At 36.0% G+C, this 19,277-nt stretch overlaps 5 protein-coding genes across 5 annotated transcripts in view; 4 read left to right on the forward strand and 1 right to left on the reverse strand.

The window, feature by feature from the left end:
• The window catches only part of CBG08301, a gene marked incomplete at both ends in the record, with an annotated part of 8,229 nt that extends 6,771 nt beyond the window's left edge, over nt 1-1,458 (reverse strand). Inside the window, 3 exons of the mRNA XM_002634464.1 lie at nt 33-181; nt 483-590; nt 1,396-1,458. Of these exons, the coding sequence (XP_002634510.1) occupies nt 33-181; nt 483-590; nt 1,396-1,458 (320 nt within the window). The remainder of the gene's footprint in view (nt 1-32; nt 182-482; nt 591-1,395) is intronic.
• Nucleotides 1,459-3,757: 2,299 nt separating this feature from the next.
• Nucleotides 3,758-4,899, forward strand: CBG08300 (the record flags this gene model as incomplete). Its single annotated transcript, XM_002634463.2, has 6 exons — nt 3,758-3,805; nt 3,852-3,926; nt 3,975-4,160; nt 4,207-4,367; nt 4,413-4,719; nt 4,768-4,899. 6 exons carry the CDS (start codon nt 3,758-3,760, stop codon nt 4,897-4,899), a joined length of 909 nt encoding a protein of 302 aa, XP_002634509.2.
• Nucleotides 4,900-5,226: 327 nt separating this feature from the next.
• On the forward strand, nt 5,227-6,853 carry CBG08299 (the record flags this gene model as incomplete). Its single annotated transcript, XM_002634462.1, has 4 exons — nt 5,227-5,342; nt 6,219-6,339; nt 6,384-6,590; nt 6,644-6,853. The coding sequence occupies 4 exons, from the start codon at nt 5,227-5,229 to the stop codon at nt 6,851-6,853; spliced, it is 654 nt and encodes a 217-aa protein (XP_002634508.1).
• A 1,345-nt stretch (nt 6,854-8,198) lies between these two features.
• CBG08298 lies at nt 8,199-10,382 on the forward strand (the record flags this gene model as incomplete). Its single annotated transcript, XM_002634461.1, has 7 exons — nt 8,199-8,399; nt 8,446-8,514; nt 8,562-8,867; nt 8,917-9,062; nt 9,315-9,356; nt 9,784-10,149; nt 10,211-10,382. The coding sequence occupies 7 exons, from the start codon at nt 8,199-8,201 to the stop codon at nt 10,380-10,382; spliced, it is 1,302 nt and encodes a 433-aa protein (XP_002634507.1).
• A 4,978-nt stretch (nt 10,383-15,360) lies between these two features.
• CBG08297 lies at nt 15,361-16,624 on the forward strand (the record flags this gene model as incomplete). The annotated part of the gene is made up of 2 exons (XM_002634460.1): nt 15,361-15,379; nt 15,657-16,624. The coding sequence occupies 2 exons, from the start codon at nt 15,361-15,363 to the stop codon at nt 16,622-16,624; spliced, it is 987 nt and encodes a 328-aa protein (XP_002634506.1).
• Between the last annotated feature and the right edge of the window lie 2,653 nt (nt 16,625-19,277).

A 19,277-nucleotide genomic window follows, 5' to 3' on the forward strand; every position in this document is an offset into this window, starting at 1 on the left:
CCTGTGACTACAGTAATCCCAGAGTATCTTACAAGATAGTTCCAGCTTTCTGAAATTGTGGTGGCAAGTATACGCTCATTTTCGATCTGAAGAATGTATATACATTTGGTGCAATTATATAGTCACAATCTGTTCCATTGATCGATACTGATCGGATCGATAGATCACGAACATCGAGGACCTGCAATTTTGAACTTTGTCTTATCACCATAAACTTTTCTTATCAGAGTTTGAACTTTGAGGGCATTCGGTTTACCGCAAAAAGTGCAAAGTCAGCATTGTGCCCTGGTACTCATAGTTTTTCCAGAAGATTCCTCTTTTAGGTCTTATGATACAAGTCCGTATTCCTAAAACCGCGTAGCTTATCAGCTTATGACTAGGAAGAAGTGTAGTATTTAGGTGGAGAACAAAGAAAAAATTTGATAAGGAAAGCATTTCAGCTGCACACGTGACACCGATAAATTACAGTTTTTTGGTCTTACCAGCTTTGTGGCGTCGGTGAGGCATCTGCATCGGAGTGTCGCCTGGCCGATTATCATTTTTAGTTGAAACGAGACGGTCCATTTGATGGCTGTGTGCTCGACAGTGATCTGAAATTAGAAGAAGAACATTTTAATAAATCAAGTGATATAATGATAAGGAAGAAGGGGGGGGGGGGGTGGGCATCTTACTGGTACAAGGTGTTCTTGATATTGGGTTTCAAATTCAACCTTTGAGTTTGAACGCTCATATTTGCAAATGCGATATTAGAGGATCTAAAAAAATAGTTAGACTTTGATTTTAATTATCTTGGTTCCTTCGAAAGATATCAAAAAAATTTCCACTGATAATTTGTTTATTATAATATCATCAATATTTTATCAGTTGACAGATTTTTGATATTTTTCATAGGAACTAAGATAATTAAGCTCGAAGGGTAGGCTCCTATGAAATTAGGTGGCGCACAACAACCCGGACTGATAAAAACGGGTATATCTTCAGACACAAGTTTCTTGGAAACACGAAAATTGGTAGAATAATGTTACATTTGATTCAAAGCTACTGAAATTTTCAAAGCGATTCCTCAAGTCTAGATATAGTTATGATTGTCCAAAGATGAACGGCGCACTGTTTCTTGTGATTTTCATGAGATACAGCAACTTTGACAAGCAATAACTCAGCTCACAATTGAACAAATAATATGAAATTTGGCCAGTTTACTGATGAATTATTTGAAATTCGGCACTCCAAATTTGAGTACAGTACGATGCTTTCATTAAATTTTATAATAATACAAACTTTAGCCATCCTATGGAGCAATTTTATTCAGAGCTCTGAGCTGGTTGCTCTGAACCCACATGATTTCGAGCCCAAAAAACCCAAAAAATAAATAAAAGACTTCTAGAAGAATCTCACCTCATTATTATTAGCCGCTGAGCATGGATCCCTCTTTGGTCGGTTGTGATGATGTTGGCACATTTTTAAAGTTTTTTTTCTGAAAAATCCAAAATTTTAAATAACAGAATAGCTCAAAATGTAGATGTGAATTCGGAATTGAAAGAAAAAAAAAGTGAGGGCGGAAAAGAGTGATGATGACGGCTGGTCACACTGATAAGCAGCCATCGGTCACTTTTCGCTGAGTTTGGCACATTTTAATAGCCTCTATCTTCCCCTCTCCACCCCCTTATCATAGAGAACAAGTTCTCGAAAAAAAGAGAATAAATCAGAAGAAGAAGAAGGCTCGAATGGGGCGGGTGAGAATTTGATGAATGATTTGAAGAGAAGAGACACCTCCTTTTTTGTTTTATCTTTTTTGTTTCATTCTTTGCCTGAAACACATACACCGTCGTTACAAGGACGATAAGCTGATTGAAGGTGCTCTAAAAGACGGTTTCGAGACTGACGTAACGTGTCGAAAAAAGCATCACGCAGCACATTTTTTCACTTGGAGACAAAGGAAAGTGGGCGGAGCTACAACAGCACAGGTGTGTGCAAAAAATGGTGATGACGTGGCATGCAGAAAGACCAATAAATCATGACGCCTTGGAGGAGACACCGGAACTGAGACTTTGATCTTTCAGGTCTCTTCTGAAAGATTCTGGAAAATTCTTGATGTCTGAATATTATGAAATTCGTTTTAGGTCAAAGTATAATGTCTGGAGTTTAGAAAAAAAGTAGACGGTTCGAGGTTATCAATTCGATGATTTCCAATTGGGGAACTAAAAATTCTGGCCTTTTTTGAATGAAAACTGTAGAAGCATACTAAAATATCTCCGAAGCTATAATATTCTGGTGAAAAAAAAATGGGTGTCGTTGCCGAGGGTCCCACAACGATAACTACTGTAACCTAAAAAATATTTTTATTTTCAGAATTTGTTATCTTGATTTTTGTACGTTTTTATTCAGTTTTTTCATTATCAAAAACTTTTATTTTCCGACTTTTTTAGGGGAAATAACGGAACAATAAACGAAACTAGCCTTCAAACTTTGATCGAGTTTATCTAGGTTCCTGTGAGAGTTATCAAAAATGTGTCAATTGATAAAACATTTTTTATGTTATGATAAATAATTTATCAGTTGACAACTTATCGATATCTTTCAGAACAAGCGATGAAAATTGGCTCAAAGTTGGTAGTTTTTCACAGCGGAATCCTGTGAAATCGTTACCTGCACCTTTAAAATTTTCTAGTTTTTCCACACTTTTTTCATTTTTTTTGAGTTCAATTTTTCATTTATCTCGAATTCCAGCAAACATATTGATGAAAATCGGTTTAAGAAAACCGAAAATTCAAATTTTGTTTGAAGGCGCAAGATTACGGTAACATGTTTGCTCAACTGTTGGCCTAAAATTCTTGTACTTTTCGAAAACTATTCTTCAAAATTACTAGTATTTTTTGCAATTTTGACTTTGAAACTTCCTTTTTTATGTATAGTTTAGGGGTTCGCTTAATTTCCAGCGACATTCAAATACTCTGTCGTTTCAAATACACAAGATCTGCATTTCTGGATCATTTTATTTCATTTCAACTGAAAATCGGCATTCTTCAGTGAAGAAAGTAAATCTTCACGATATATCATATAAACAGGTCAGAGAATTTAGCAAAAATTGTGTCAAAGAGAAGTTCAGAAACATAAACAAAAAAAATTAAAAGTTTATTGTACAAAATACTCGTTATGATCAGTTCTCAGCAGATTACACACAGATTCTCGATTGAAAAGAGCGGCCAAGTAGGCGAAAATCGAAATGACGAATGCGATGAAAACGTAGAAACGAAAACTGCTTCCATCTTCCTTTATCTTCTGATTATTTCCATTCATTTTCACTTCGTTCAACGCTTTCACTAGTTCTCCAGAATTTAGTTGTCCCTGAAACTCGACGTCTTCTGAATCTGACGGCCTTATGTTTTACCTCTTGCATACTTTTTTCAGAATTCTGAAGATGTTTTGACTAGAAGAAGTTGAGAAATAATTTTTTAACACTAAATTGTCAGAATTACGTGTGAGGGTTGATGAAAATGTCTTTTCTTGAGCTAAAAAGTTGTTTTTTTTTAAATTTTTAATGTTTCCTCCCGTTTCCTTCTCTTTGTTCTTCTACTAAAGACCCATTTTTGCAGCATGAACAAAAGAAATTGATGACGTCATTGCTCACTAAGCGCGCCCTGCCGCACCAATTAAAAACCGCGAAACCGATCCGTTCGAATTTCCGTTTTGCACATTTTCGATTTACTTGATAATTCTACTCGATAAATCGCGATATATGCGTTGTACTCGAGAAGCTATGAAGCGTAAAAGCAATGTTGTGCTCAGAGATGAAAATAACCACAAGGTAGTCTAGAAAATCTCGGTGAATATCGTAATTTTTCAATTTCCAGAGACAAAAATCAATTTCGAAGGAAGGAACGCCAGTGAGAGAGGAAAACTTGACTTCAGACGGGATGATCAGCAATGTAAGAGTTTTTAATTAATTATTTTTCAAAAAAAAAAGTTTTTTCCAGCTTCACGAGATAGTACACCAAGTTCTGGAGAATGACGGACTTCCAGAAGCGGCGATTATCGAGTTGAAGGGATTCGACGCGTCGGCGACAACGATGGAAGAGTATATGCAGAAGCGGGAAGAGATTCGCCGAATGGTCGGCGATTCCGAGTTTTTCGACAGAAAAACCGAGCTGAATCTGGGAATTGTAAGCTGAAAAGCGATTTTTCTTGATATAAATGGGTATTTTGCAGGCCTCTCTCGCTGGATGTCAATTGGAAGTCGATAAACGCGTCACGACGAGACGAATGAGCAGAAAGTTGCAGGATGAGTGTGGAATCAATGAGAAGGATATGTTGTATAAGGGATTGGACTATCATGGAACCGAGTCGCGTGTCAGCAAGGAGCTCAGAGAGTGAGTAGCGGAAATTTCGGTTTTTTTCAAAGTCGATTTTTCCAGTTCCCGCCAAGCGTCCATCATCGAATCGTGCGTCGACTTCCAGAAGCAGATGCAATGGAAAATCGGAATCATGGATCAGGTCGCAGCGAAGTCTCAAAAAACCACATCACAACTCGGCAAGACGTATCCAATGTCCGATGGACCGAGCGTACGTACACGTGGCGGACGGGATAAACAGCGAGAGGATATGAAGAAGAAGCAGAAGGAATTGGAGGCGATGAGGAAGAATAGGAAGAGAAACGATCCGAATGATCCATTCCAGACGCCACAGAAGAAGTTAGAGTTCAATGCGTTGGATGAGAGAAGAGTGAGTTTTGGGTTTTTAGAATATTTCTAACCCTATTTTCAATTCCAGATTATCGAGAACTACCAGCTGGAAGTGGCTTCCGAAGTCCGCACTCACCGCCCATTCGTCTCTCGCTCCATTGCTCCGATTCCCTACAACATCAATATCCTTGACGACGAATCGGATTCAGATGACGAATAACGTCTTGTTCATAATTTTCTTCAATTTTTTATCATATTCCCTTTTCATCCCCGCTAGATAGACAAGAACCCCTCATTCCGGTATTAGCATGTTTTAAACGTTCAACTCCTCCTCCGTCCTATCTCTCCCTCTCCATCCCATTCTTTCCAATTTTGTAAAACTCGGGTGTTCTATAAGTAGTGCATATAAAATACAAGTACATATGTGTCACGTTGAAACTGTTATCTTGAGCTAAATCCGTGTGGCGCCACGCGTCACCCACGGAAGAGAGGTGCGCCGCAAGGAGGCGGCTCAATTATTCTAAAGTTTTCCAAAGAAATCGTGAGGATGACCGATCAAGAAGTGAAAAATTCTTCTGCTCCGTCGACTCGAACCGCCGTTGTCCCATCGGGAATGTCTGTCGCGAAACAGGCTCAAAAACCGACGGACAGTCTCAAAAATATGTATGAAAATCGTTTTTGGGGGGGGGGGGGGGGGTTAACAAAAACCTCGAAAAAATCACTGAAAATCGAGAAAATTGTTTAAATGCGAATCTATACATGATTTTCTGCACAAAATATTATCCTTGTCAGAGAAAAAATAAGTTGAGTCGAAGTGTATGCGATGTTTGTAAACAAATATCTGAAAGCGTAAACAAAAAAAACGTAAACAAACACAGTTGAAACGAGTGCGACAGTAAAAATATTTTCGACGAAATTTGCGGCAAAATATGCGAAAAGCTAATGGGGTTATTCACTAGTATTTCTTTGCATTTTTTTGCATTTTTTTCCTATTCATTAGTGTAAAAAAAATTAATTTTTTTACATTTTTTTACATCATTTTTTTACATTTTTTTACATCATTTTTTTACATTTTTTTACATTAAAATGCAATTTTTTTACATTAAAATGCAATTTTTTACATTAAAATGCAAAATGTTTAAAGGCGCATGGACATTTTCGGCCGGTGGGTCCCGCAGAGACCTGCATTTTAATGTAAAAAAATTTAGAAAAATGATGTAAAAAAATTAATTTTTTTACACTAATGAATAGGAAAAAATGCATTTTTTTGCATTTTTTTACTAATGAATAACCCCATAAAAAATGAATAAATTTAATATTTTCCCGCCGGGTTACTGTCGCACTCGTTTCAACTGTGTTTGTTTACGTTTTTTTTGTTTACGCTTTCAGATATTTGTTTACAAACTTCGCATACACTTCGCCTCAACCTTTTTTTTCTCTGACAAGAATAATAGTAAAAAGTTAAAAAATTTCATCGTACACCGAATTTTAAAAATACAAAAAAATTGCAAAATTAGGCTCAAAAGTCTTAAAATTCAGAGTTCCTTTCAATGCGTCATTATTCACCATTCTCACTATCATCGGCACCCTTCAAATCTCGGCTCTTTCCCCGTCCCTCGGCTCATTTCTCTCCCTTATCATCTCCCTGTTCACTTATGAGGTATTTTTTGAATTTCTTTTCATTGTCTCCATTTCCCTTTTTAGTGGCAAGCCCTCCACTTACCATCGATGACAAGAAGCCGTCGCGCGTGTTTCGACGTGGCAAATGTGCTGGAGACGTATCAACCGCGAGCACGAACCCATGGACATCTATTCGTGCCCGATCCGCCGACACCGTGCGTTAAAATTTCTGAAGAAGGAAATCAACATATGCCGAAGGAGAAAAATGCGTTTAGCAACGCCAGAGATGCTGTAAAATTCTGAAATTGTTTATGAAAAATACTTCATTTGTATTTGTTTTCCAGCACTACGAGAACATGTACCAGAAGGCGATTCAGATGGCAAAAGAGATGGATCAAATGGAGAAGCTCGCCGCAAGTCCGAACCTCGACGCATCACAAAATGTCGAGTTGAAGCCAGCGGATCCGGAAAAGGATAAGAAGGATAGTGAGGAGAAGGCGAAGCAGGCCAAAAAGAAGTACGATGAGGATATGGCGAAACCGTTTAGCTGTTGAATTGAGAATTAATGAAGATTTTGCATTTTTTGAAATTATTTTCTTGTTCTGGAATTTAAAGGCGCATACCATTTTTTATCCACAGATCTTTTTCGGTCACGACTTAATATAGGGATGTTCGGAACTCAGGTAAATCGGAAAACCTTTCTGAGCTACATTTGAGCAATTCTGAAACCTTTTCAAACAAAAAGTCCACGATTAAACTTTTTCAAGCCACAATCAAACTTTTCAAACTTTTCTAAGCAACTTTCAAACATTAACCAGCTGCGCTCGAAACTGAAACTTTTTAAAGCCACAGTTAAATCTTTTTCGGTCATATTTAAACTTTTCAAACCTTTTTGAGCCTTATCAAAACTTTTCTGGCTTTTCGAAAGATTTATTCTGTTTTTTTTTATTTATTTTACCTAATTTTGTTTTATTTTTATCAACTTTTAATTTTTTATTCGCTTCCTTATGTTTGAAAGTCATAAAATGCTTATTTGAGAAAAATCCAAATCACAAGTTCCTGGAATCATAATCTATTGCTCAAGAACTATCAGCCCTTTATAAACTTTTTCAGCCGTGGCTAATCGGGCACCTTTTTTAGTTTAATCGTGGCTTGTTTATGGCTCAGAAAGGTTTTCCGAACTACCTGAGGAATTGCCTTTTCGGCATATTTGTAAGGGGCCGGGTCGGGCTTTTTTCACGAATTTCGGAGGCCCGGCCCGGCGGGCCTGTCATTCCACAAGTTTTGAAAATTTCAAAAAACACATAAGGGGGGACCCTTATGTGATTTTCTTCGATCAAAAACTTTTTTCGAGTTTTTTTTTTGATATTTTTTGATCAAACAGACAAACAATCCAAAAAGCACAAAAAAAATATAGAAAATTGTATTGAGAGCTCGAAATTCGGTTCAAAATGACAAAATTTTTGCTCGGCCCGGGCCGGGCCCGGGCCTTGAAATTTTTACTCAGGCCCGGGCTTTGGCGGGCCGGCCCGGAATTTTACAATTATGCTTTTCGGGGGTTTTCGTAATATCGAAAATTCCGAGAATTTTTAGAATCTTCGGGATTTTTTAACAGGCATATTTTCAAGAACAAATTCCATTTTCCCCTATCAAAAAAACGCAAAAGAAGTAATTCCGTTCGAAATCCGCAAGACAATTTCTCTCATGTGCCTTTGACATACCGTAGTCTCTCAATTGCTAATTCCGAAACAAATCTTCGGAATATCATTCCGAAACAAATCTTAGGAATTTCATTCCGAATGTTGTTTCGGGGGTTTTCTGGTCAAAAATTCATCTACAAATGCTCGGGATTCCGTTCCGATCATCGATTTCTTGCCAATTTCCCTATTTTCAGCTAAAATGGCGCGGCGAAAGTCTTTCGTACCAGCATCTTTTCTGCATGATCCCACCGACACAAAAAGCAAAGATCACCCATTAACACCATTCATCGGAAGCACTCGATTATACGAAAAATCGATCGGAACTTTCTACGGATGCGCTTTCAATCCATTCGTCTCGAAAGACGAAAATCCAATTGCAGCGGCAGTTGGAAACGACTGTGTATATTTGAAATTGAAAAAATTGTATTTTTATTTCCAATTTTCAGATTAAAATTTTCTCATTTCCACCCTACCAGCCGGAAATCCTCAAGCTAGCTAGTATTCAGTTAGACAATGTGAGCGCAGCGAAGTCACAAAATTCAAGTTGTTCTCTTCTTTCCAGAAAGACAGCCTCTACACTGTCACCTGGTGCTATGATGACGAGGAGGACTCTCAGAATCCGCACAAAATTGTGACCGGCGGTGAATCTGGAGTCATTTATGTCATCGACGCTGCAACATCATCACTGGATCTTCAATTAGTGGGTCATATGGACGGTGTGAATGATATTCGAACGTCTCCGAAGAATCCGGCGTTGATTGCGACGGCTTCGAAAGATGTGACCATTCGCATCTTTCATATTCGAGCACAAACATGCTTGCTGATTCTTGGTGGACACCAAGCCCATTTGGATAGTGTAATTTCAGTGGTAAGGGAGAAAAAGGAGCTGAAATTTATTGATTGTCGCCAATTTTCAGGACTGGTCTCATGACGCTTCCAAGCTTTTTAGCTGTGGTCACGATCATCGAGTGGTCGGTTGGGATTTGACTCAAAAACCAGTGGAAAGTCATTTGAGAGAATGCATGAGCAGAGTTAAACACATTGCCAAGTTGAGAAGCGTTAGGTATGTATTTTGAATTAGGTTTCCGTTTGGTTGGGAGCTTTAGCCGACCGAGTTCGTGCATATGTGGGACAACCTGTCAGAAAGTGTTTGCGTACGTAGCATTTTAATTTACGACGAATTTTTTGAACTTGTGAATCATTGTGTACGCGAACACTTTCTGGCACTAATGCATGAATTCGTTCAGGCAATTTTCGACCAACCGAAATATAAACCTGAATTCTTAAAGTGATTGATGATTTTTCCCTTTTTCAGAGCATACAAGAATGAGATGCAACGGGAACTGGAGAAGCTTTAGTGAGTATTATTTCCTGAAAAATCGTCTCGTCGAATTTTGACGCTTCCGGCTGAAACACCAAATTTGACGACAAAATGCACAAAAATTTAAATTCCCCTGAACGCGAAAATTGAACTTCTGTGCATTTCATCGTTGAAATCAATGTTTTTTTCTGCTGGAACATCGAATTTGACGGCAAAATGCACAAAAATTTAAATTCCCCTGAACGCGAAAATTGAACTTCTGTGCATTTCATCGTTGAATTCAATGTTTTTTTCTGCTGGAACATCGAATTTGACGGCAATACTCATAGAAGTTTGTCTTTCGCGTTCAAAAAAGTGGGAAACTTGAAATTCTGTGCATTTTGTCGTCACGTTCAGTGTTTCAACCGGAAAACATCAAATTCGACGACAAAATGCACATATGACCAAATCTACTTTTTTCCAGCAACATCGACGGCCACAGTCTGATTTTCTGTCGACCATCTCATGTCATCACCAACGTCCATTACGGTACTGTCGACTGTGTTCGCACGATCCAGTTGAACAATCAAAACTACATTTTATCGAGAAGTTGCGGTGGTGATAACCACATTTCGCTGTGGAGATTGGGAAAAATGAATCGATCAGAGACTGTTGTTGAGGAGGGATTTCGAACCGATCACTTTCTGATCGCCAAGAAAAAGTTGACTGATGCAGAAATCTGGTTCGGAAAGTTCGAAATGGAGCCGAATAAAAAACGATGGCTTTCAACAATTGGTGATTCTGGAACTGTGCATTTCTATGATATGCGCAATCAGTTAAACGACGAGCCGTTAGTTTTTTTTTTGTGAATTTGCGCGTCAACAGTTTGGAGAGAAGAGCTTTTTTTCCAGATTTATGACCATCAAAGCGAATCCGAAAGGTGTCATGACCCGCCAAGTGGCATTTTCACCCAATGGACAGATTGTGTTCGCAGTTGGCGATGGTGGATTCGCTTGTCGCATCGATCGAGTGCCTGCTAGTGGACCGTCGGTGCCGAAGGACATTTGGAAGCCCATCAAATGATTATTTATCTACATTGCACTAGCTTTTTATCACATTCTTGAAAGGCGAAAATTTCCGTTATCCCTAAACTTTTACACATTTCTCACATTTTTTTTCTGTAAATTATTTCCACCCAATTATTGACATGCCACTTAGCCTTATTGATGCATTTTTGATTTATTTCAGGAATTTCTGAAATTCGAGCGAAACTTCTGAAGTGTATAAGCAAAAAGAAGAACAGGATTTCAGCATTCTCAAGTACTTTTTCATGCACACCTTTTGAATAAAACGGTTTGAAATTGCTTTTCACACATTCTTGAAAAGCGGAAAATTGCAATCACTCACACAAACAACCAAATTCAGCAAAGAATAGCCAGAATAGAAGTTCAAAAAATAGAAAAGAAGGCGTCAAAAATTCAGAAATACACACGGAAGAAACCTAAAAACACTTCTAGTGAGCAGCAAGAGAACATTTTCTTGCTGTGCTATGAACTTTTCATGCCTGATTGCATTTCTCATATATTTTTTTTCTTCATACACCGCTGTATTCAGAGCCTTCCAGAACCTTTGTAAACGCGCCAAAGGTGCGCCAGCTTGAAGTTTAATGAAGCAGAAGAGAAGGATCTTCTAATGAATTTTCATCGTGCTTCAATGGTTTTCATAATTTTCTAGAGAACCTTTTTTTCTCATTTTTTTTAAAACTTTTTTTCAAGTTTTACCCTTCTTGAAATTTTCTGGAAAAAATTTACACAAGAAGAAGCGCGCTTATTTTCCAGAAAAGTCTTGGAACCCGTCGTTAACTTTATGACCCTCAGTGCCCCGACAGACACAGAAAACCCTTGTTTTTCGAGTTCAATTTGAATTTCAAGCTCTGCGCGCGCGAGAAAAAGAAAAGAGAAAACGCCAGTTTCCGGGTCAGGGTTTGGCGTAGAGGAGATAGAGGGAAGATTCTCTCTCTTCAGGAAAATTCGTTTTGTTTTGTGTTCTTCTCGTGTTGCAGACATCATGGCTTTTGATGATTTCTTTTCAGTCTGACGAGTCTTTTTTTTCGACAGGAACGATGATGTTTGGACTAAAGATGTCGGTTTGCAAAAGCTTGAAAAGGAAATTTTCAGGAAAAAAAACTGGTTTTCCCAAATTTCCTGATATCTATTCATTTTGCGAAAAATCTGTCGCAAAAATAATTTACTAGCTTGTACTGTAGAGTTTAAAGGCGCAAACTTTTATTCTTGTCCGGCGCCGACGAACCTTGTGGCCGAAATTTTCATTAGAGGCGCACAGTGGTCCTGAAGAGGAAACGGCTATGGTGTTTACATATAAATTCGTGAGCCTTTAATACAGTACTCCGAAATTGTTTTATTTTGACCAATTTTAGGCAGTTTTCCTACTTTATAAAAAAATTCAACTAGTTATTCATGAGAATCTGAAGAATTTCAACGAAAACAAACAAAAATCTTAAATAGACCCTGTCTGAAAAGCCATTAAATAATCTTCAGCCAGAAGGTTCATCGGAGCCAGACCATAATAAAAACACTTTAGCTGATGCGCCTGGCATAATTCTATCACTATTATTCTGGAACAAAAATCGGAGACTGTTTTAAAACTTGAAACTACTGAAAAATGGAAAACCTGAAATGTTCTGTTTTGAAGTTTTGAACTCAGTTAAAGAAGAGCTTCAAAACAAGTATACTCGTGACGAGAGTCCTCAAATTCCGATTTTTGAGATTTTTTTTTGGGTCCATGCGCCTTTAAACCCAAATTTCAAATCTCAAGGAACATAGTCACGATTATACTCCTTTTGAAGCTCTCAGCATGCCAAATTCGAAACTACGAAAAATATTGAGTTCGAACAAAAATTAGTCAAGTTACGGTACCTTGGACATCTGAATTTTTCGAAATTTTCAATTTTTTTTTTCAAAAAAAGTAGTGTTTTTTGTCTGTTATTTTTCCTCAAATAAGTCGGAAAATCAAGTTTTTTGGTAGTGAAAAAATTGACTGAAAACGGGAATCAAACATATTTTTAGGTTACGGTAGTTGTCGTTGTGGGACCTTCGGCCGCAGTTCCGATTTGTGTACTAGAATAATAAATGACTCATCTCTTATTTGTTTTTATTCGAAAATGTTTTTCTGACTCTGAAATTCTAATGCCCTACAATTCCAGAAAGTTTTCTCAAAAAAACCTTTTTCATAGAAACGATAGAATAATAGTGTACTAGGAAAATAGTCATTGTAGTAGTCTGAAAAAAAATTGACCTAGACGATTTCAGATTTTATTTTTGGTAAACAATTTTTACTCTCACACATTTTTACACCTATTAAAAAACTAGCTTTTTCTCCCTTGTCCATCTCTGATAGCTGTGAAAAGAGCATTTAAAAGTGGGCGGAGCTTATTTTTTCCCTGAAAACTACAATCCTTTTTCTTTCTCATAATAATTGTGTTATCGTTGGGGGGAGGAGGTGTCGGGAAGTGGTTAAAAATAAGGAGACAAAAAAAAAAAAGAAAAACGAGAAAACGTCTGGAGTTGAATTCGTTTAGCGTTTTGTTCCTTGGTCTCTCATAGGCTGTTTTCTGAAACAATCGCCTTCTTTTTTTGTTTTTTTTTCACTACTCATACTGGAATTTTTTCAGAATTTCGTAATTTTTTAAAGTAATTTTTTTAGGTGAACGTTTTGTTTTCTATTGTTCTTCTGATCTGAAATTGTACCTGAAAATTTTTTTACTCATTCAAAAATAGTCTGAATGAATTATGACTCAATAGTTTACTTCCCCCTCTAGGTTAAGAAATATCAATTTTATGTCACCATGTCCCTTTTTCTCTATTTATTCTCTTTTTCATTCTTTTTTCTTTTTATTTTTCCACGTATTTTACGTAATAAATACAATACAATACAATACAACCTCCCGTAAATGCTCAGATAGAACCCTATAAGTGCACTTCAAGCTCAATTATCTCGGTTCCTATGAAAGATATAAAAAATCTGTCAACTGTTAAAATGTTTATCAAAATATCACCAATATATTATCAGTTGATCATTTTCTGATATCTTTTACAGGAACTGAGATAATTGCGCTCAAAATGCGTGTATATGGTGGGGGCCGGATATCTAACCCAAATTCCCGATTTGCTTTCATTTTGAAATTAATCATCCTCATAACAAGTGTAGAAAAAATTCTAAGAAACCGCGTGGTTTAAAAAAAGAAACAAAAAAGAGCAAAAGTAAACGACTAGTAGGGGAGGGATTAGGATTACTTGAACTCACCATTTTGGCACCCCCACCAGGTCTTCACTCACATTTTTTCAGATGTATTTAGCTTTATTTTTGGTTTTAAACACAGATTTTCAACGAATTTTCTGAATTTCTGAATTTATAGATTTCATAATTTTCGAATTTTTGGATTTTGTGAATTTTTTAATTTCTGTATTTCTGATTCCTCAATTTCTGAATTTCTGAATTTCTCGAATTTTTGAATTTCTGAACTTCTGAATTTTGGAATTTCCGATTTTTGGATTCTTTTCTGAGATTTTGAGATTTCGAGATTTCGAGGTTCTGGAATTTTGAAAATCTGAGATTCTGAGATTCAGAGATTCAGAGATTTTGAGATTCAGAGTTTGTGAAAATCTGAGATTCTGAAATTCTGAGATTCTAAGATTCTGAGAATTTGAGATTCTGAATTTCTGAATTTCGGAAATTTTTTTTTTCGAAACTAGAATCTTTTACCTTCCTCTGAAAATACAAAAACGGAAAACCACGAAATTCCAAAATCCCAACAAATTCACCATTATCCTCATCATCTCGTATTCTGAATTCTTCAATTTCCTTGAGCACCAACCACAGAATTCGTCAAAAAGTTTTTGTAGTCTTTTAACTTTTTTGTGTGCTTCTTCTTTTTGTTCTCTCTTCACAGAATGAACTAACACGCAATCAGAATAGAGTCAGAAGAATCGAAAATGAGTTAGATGAGAAATTTTCTGGATTCTCAAGTTTTTAGATTTAAAAATGTTGAATTCCAAAATTCGGAGATTCGGATATCGAGAAATTCAGGAATTCAGAAAATCCGAAATTCAAAACATCAGAAATTTCAAACTCCAAATTCCCAAAGTATTAAAATTCCGAAGTTCTGAAGTTGCGAAATTCAGAAAATCAGAAATTCAGTAATTCAGAAATTCAGTAATTCAGAAATTCAGAAATTCAGAAATTCAGAAATTCAGAAATTCAGAAATTCAAAAATTCAGAAATTCAGAAATTCAGAAATTCAGAAATTCAGAAATTCAGAAATTCAGAAATTCAGAAATTCAGAAATTCAGAAATTCAGAAATTCAGAAATTCAGAAATTCAGAAATTCAGAAATTCAGAAATTCAGAAATTCAGAAATTCAGAAATTCAGAAATTCAGAAATTCAGAAATTCAGAAATTCAGAAATTCAGAAATTCAGAAATTCCGAAGTTCTGAAGTTGCGAAATTCAGAAAATCAGAAATTCAGTAATTCAGAAATTCAGAAATTCAGAAATTCAGAAATTCAGAAATTCAGAAATTCAGAAATGCTGAAACAATAAAGTTTTCGAAAAGTTCGAATATTCCAAAACTTCAAAAATTGGAAATTCAGAAATTTCAAACTTCCTATATTCTGAAATTCTGAAAACTTGAAAATTCAAAATTTCTAAAACAAGAATACAATCGTCGCGAATCCGTTCTTGATCTCTGGCTCATTTCTTATCTTTTCCGTTGATTTCTGATATCTAGGGAAATCAAAAAGTTTGATTGCTCGAGGGAATCTCTCTTCCTTTTTCTTCTTTCCTTTAACCCCATTTTTCGTTTTTCAATGATTTCAAAGGCCTTTGTTATTTTGTTTTTCCCTTTTTCTTTGGACCCGTTCCTTTCCCGTTTTTGTTCCATCCGTTTACCCATTTCTTGCAACAAATTTCCTTTTTTTGGAGTCCAGGAGCAGTTCCTTTTTTTTAAATCTGCATGGTTATGAGAAATGCGGAACTAGAAAAAGATGGAAAAAGAGGTTCCAGGTTTAAGAAAGGATTTGGCGAGGGAAAATTCTCTTTCAGAATTTCAGAACTTCTGAATTTTTTTTGACTTTTCGGTTCTAGAAATCTTCGGATTTCAGAATTTTCGAATTTCAGAAAACTGAAATTTTCGGATCGTTACAATTTGAATCAAAGAGTTTTAAAATCATAAAATGATCAAACTATTGATATTCTAGAACTTCGGAACTTTGGAAGTTCTGAACTTCAAAAGTCCGGGATTTTGATTTTCAAGTTTTTGAATTAAATCTCAGAATCTCAGATTCTCAGAATCTCAGAAATTCAGAATCTCAGAATCTCAGAATCTCAGAATCTCAGAATCTCAGAATCTCAGAATCTCAGAATCTCAGAATCTCAGAATCTCAGAATCTCAGAATCTCAGAATCTCAGAATCTCAGAATCTCAGAATCTCAGAATCTCAGAATCTCAGAATCTCAGAATCTCAGAATTTCAGAATCCCAGAATCCCAGAATCTCAGAATCTCAGAATCCCAGAATCCCAGAACCTCAGAATCTCAGAATCCCAGAATCCCAGAATCTCAGAATCTCAGAATCTCAGAATCTCAGAATCTCAGAATCCCAGAATCCCAGAACCTCAGAATCTCAGAATCTCAGAATCTCAGAATCTCAGAATCTCAGAATCCCAGAATCCCAGAATCTCAGAATCTCAGAATCTCAGATTCTCAGAATCTCAGAAATTCAGAATCTCAGAATCTCAGAATCTCAGAATCTCAGAATCTCAGAATTTCAGAATCCCAGAATCCCAGAATCTCAGAATCTCAGAATCCCAGAATCCCAGAACCTCAGAATCTCAGAATCCCAGAATCCCAGAATCTCAGAATCTCAGAATCTCAGAATCTCAGAATCTCAGAATCCCAGAATCCCAGAACCTCAGAATCTCAGAATCTCAGAATCTCAGAATCTCAGAATCTCAGAATCCCAGAATCCCAGAATCTCAGAATCTCAGAATCTCAGATTCTCAGAATCTCAGAAATTCAGAATCTCAGAATCTCAGAATCTCAGAATCTCAGAATCTCAGAATCTCAGAATCTCAGAATCCCAGAATCCCAGAATCCCAGAATCCCAGAATCTCAGAATCTCAGAATCTCAAATTCTCAGAATCTCAGAAATTCAGAATCTCAGAATCTCAGAATCTCAGAATCTCAGAATCTCAGAATCTCAGAATCTCAGAATCTCAGAATCTCAGGATCTCGGAATCTCGGAATCTTAGAATCTTAGAATTTCAGAATCTCTGGTTTCTTTGTTTCTCAAAATTTCCAGCTCTTCTTCTTCCTCAATACTTCTTCTCTTGATATCTTTTTCACCACCCCCAATTTCCGCACAATAAACATCAAATCCAACAAATAAACTACTTTTTTTTCTCTGTCATTTTGTCAGCTGCTAACCTAGCTGGATATCCAGTAGCTGGAACACGATGGTCCCGTGTTGCAGTATTTCCCAATCCATTTTTTAATATAGAAATTCAGAGAAATAGTGCAAACTGCACAATTTTCATAAATATTTCACCTGTTTTTAAATGTTTTGTTCTTGTTTTTTTTGTCAAGTGGAGAAGACAAATTTTGATGTCTGGCAACTTTTTTAAATTTGGAAAACATTGGAATTTCGCAAAATTTCGATTCTGTGGTTTTGGTTTAGTTTGTGGAGCCTTAAATGCAAAACTGGAATTTTTGAAAATCTGAAACTCTAAGATTGACTTCATGTTATTGTTATTTTGTCTAGTTTGAGCCACTCAACCTGATCAAAAACCTATTTTCTTCGAAAGTTAAAAGTTCAATTTTGAACAAATTTCTAATACGCTCCAATGATTTTTCTTCTTTTTTTCAACAGATTCTGAGAACTCTTTTTTTTCTGAAAAATGAGTTCAAATTTCATCTGCTCTATGACCTTTTGGTATACACTATAGAGGTAAATAATCATTTTAATCAATCAATTTAACAGAAAATTAGTAATGATAATTAATCAAGTTGCATATTATTCAATGATTAGACTAGTTTCAGAAATTTTAGGACAAATATTAGAGAACCTGAATATTTTGAATTGATTGGACTTTTTGAATTTCAAATTTTGTCCAGAATTCGATTACTGATTCACTGTAAATGATCTTACAGAGACCCACCCGATACATGAAATTAAAGCTCAATTATCTCGATTCCTACGATAGATATCAAGAATCCATCAACTGATAAACTTCTTATCATAATATCAACAATATTTTAACAGTTGACAGATTTTTGCTACCTCTCATAAGAACCGAGATAATTGAGCTCAAAGTGCTATTAGACCGTTTACTTCTTTTCTCTTAATTTCAGATTCAAAGAGAAATCGGAATTCAGAATTCTTAACTTTTAAAATCACTCTTTATTTCCGTAGTTTGTGTCTCCCCATCACATCCGATTCATTTTCCGGTTCGACCTATTTTCAGCTCATTTTTTGATTGTTTTACACTAATCCTTCACCCCCTCATGCACCCAAACTTTTTTTGATTAAAGTTCGTTTATTTTGGAAGCAATTCTAGTTGCCACATTTTCTCGGATCGAAGCCCACCCTATAGGTGTTTTTTTTGGAGCCCAATTATCTTGGTTTCTTCAATAGATATCAAAATTTTGTAAACTAAAAAAATATTGATGATAATATGATAAACATTTTATCACTTGATTACTTTTAGATATATTTTAATGGAACCGAGATATTTGAGCTCGAAGTGAACATATAGGGCAGGTGGTTCTCTTAGAGACAGATTCTATTCGAGGCCAGACGCTATAAATATTTTTTCCTGAGAAAAAAAATTTGACAATTTTAGACTGTGGGGCGCCTTAAAGTCTTAAAATTTTAAAAATTCTGACATCACAGCTCCTTCCTTCAAGCGTTCCAAGTCAGAAACAACGAATTTCATCAGAATCCCAGAATAAGATTATGATTCGAATTCCCGGGTGTCACACAATTCTTCGAAGCATTTTCCAAAAATAGAAAAACAACAAAAGTGTTCTCCCACTTTTTCCTTCTTGACATTTGCTTCCTTTTTTTTGAGTCATTTGGCTTTGGCTCGGATTCTCACACATTCATCCCAGAAACCATTTCCTTTAAGATATTTCTTTAGAAAATGAAAAAAAAAAGAAAACTTTCCCGAAAAAGTGTAAAGAGCAATTGCCTCAAGGTCCGTCCAATATATTTTTCTCCAACTTTTTGATAGATCCACTCTCTTTTTTTTCCTCTCGTTCGACCCCAATCCAATATTATTTATGATCGTGTTTTCTGTGTTTTGAAGAATCTTCCTCTCTGGACCTCACAAATCGTTGTTATTTAGAAGACAACTGGAAAAGAAAGAGGAATGACATAATGATTCATTCACCAATTTTGTTGTTTTGTACTTTTTTCTCGAAAAATGGGTTCATAGGAAAAGTACTGGAGAATGTCTCCTGAAATATTTGATGAACTGGGTCTGACCATGGTTTTTGAATTTCAGCTGCCAGAAAAAATGAACTAAAGTCTATTCGATTTTCAGCTTTTCTAGAGCGTTTTTTTGGCTAGTTCAAAAGTTTTTGGACTATGATTTTTAAAAGGTAATTTGCATTCAATTCGATGCTGTTTTCGATAATTTATATAAACTTTTCGAGAAGTTTTTATTTTTTCAATTCCGGTTTGCAGTAGATTTTCACTACTACTTTCAGTCGAATTTCGGGGAATGTTCAGTTTTTGAAGATCATTTTTTTATTTCAGATTTAGACATTATTTCAGTCAAACTTGAATAATTTTGGACCGTTTTACTGAAATTATTTCAAAACAGTTTGGGAGCAATTCAAAACTACCGTAATTGCTTTAATAGGAGGTCATTCCCTACTTGTACTTTGAGCTCAATTATTTCG

The sequence above is a fragment of the Caenorhabditis briggsae genome, assembly GCF_000004555.2.
Source record: "Caenorhabditis briggsae complete genome, chrIV, whole genome shotgun sequence".
Lineage (NCBI taxonomy): Eukaryota > Metazoa > Nematoda > Chromadorea > Rhabditida > Rhabditidae > Caenorhabditis > Caenorhabditis briggsae.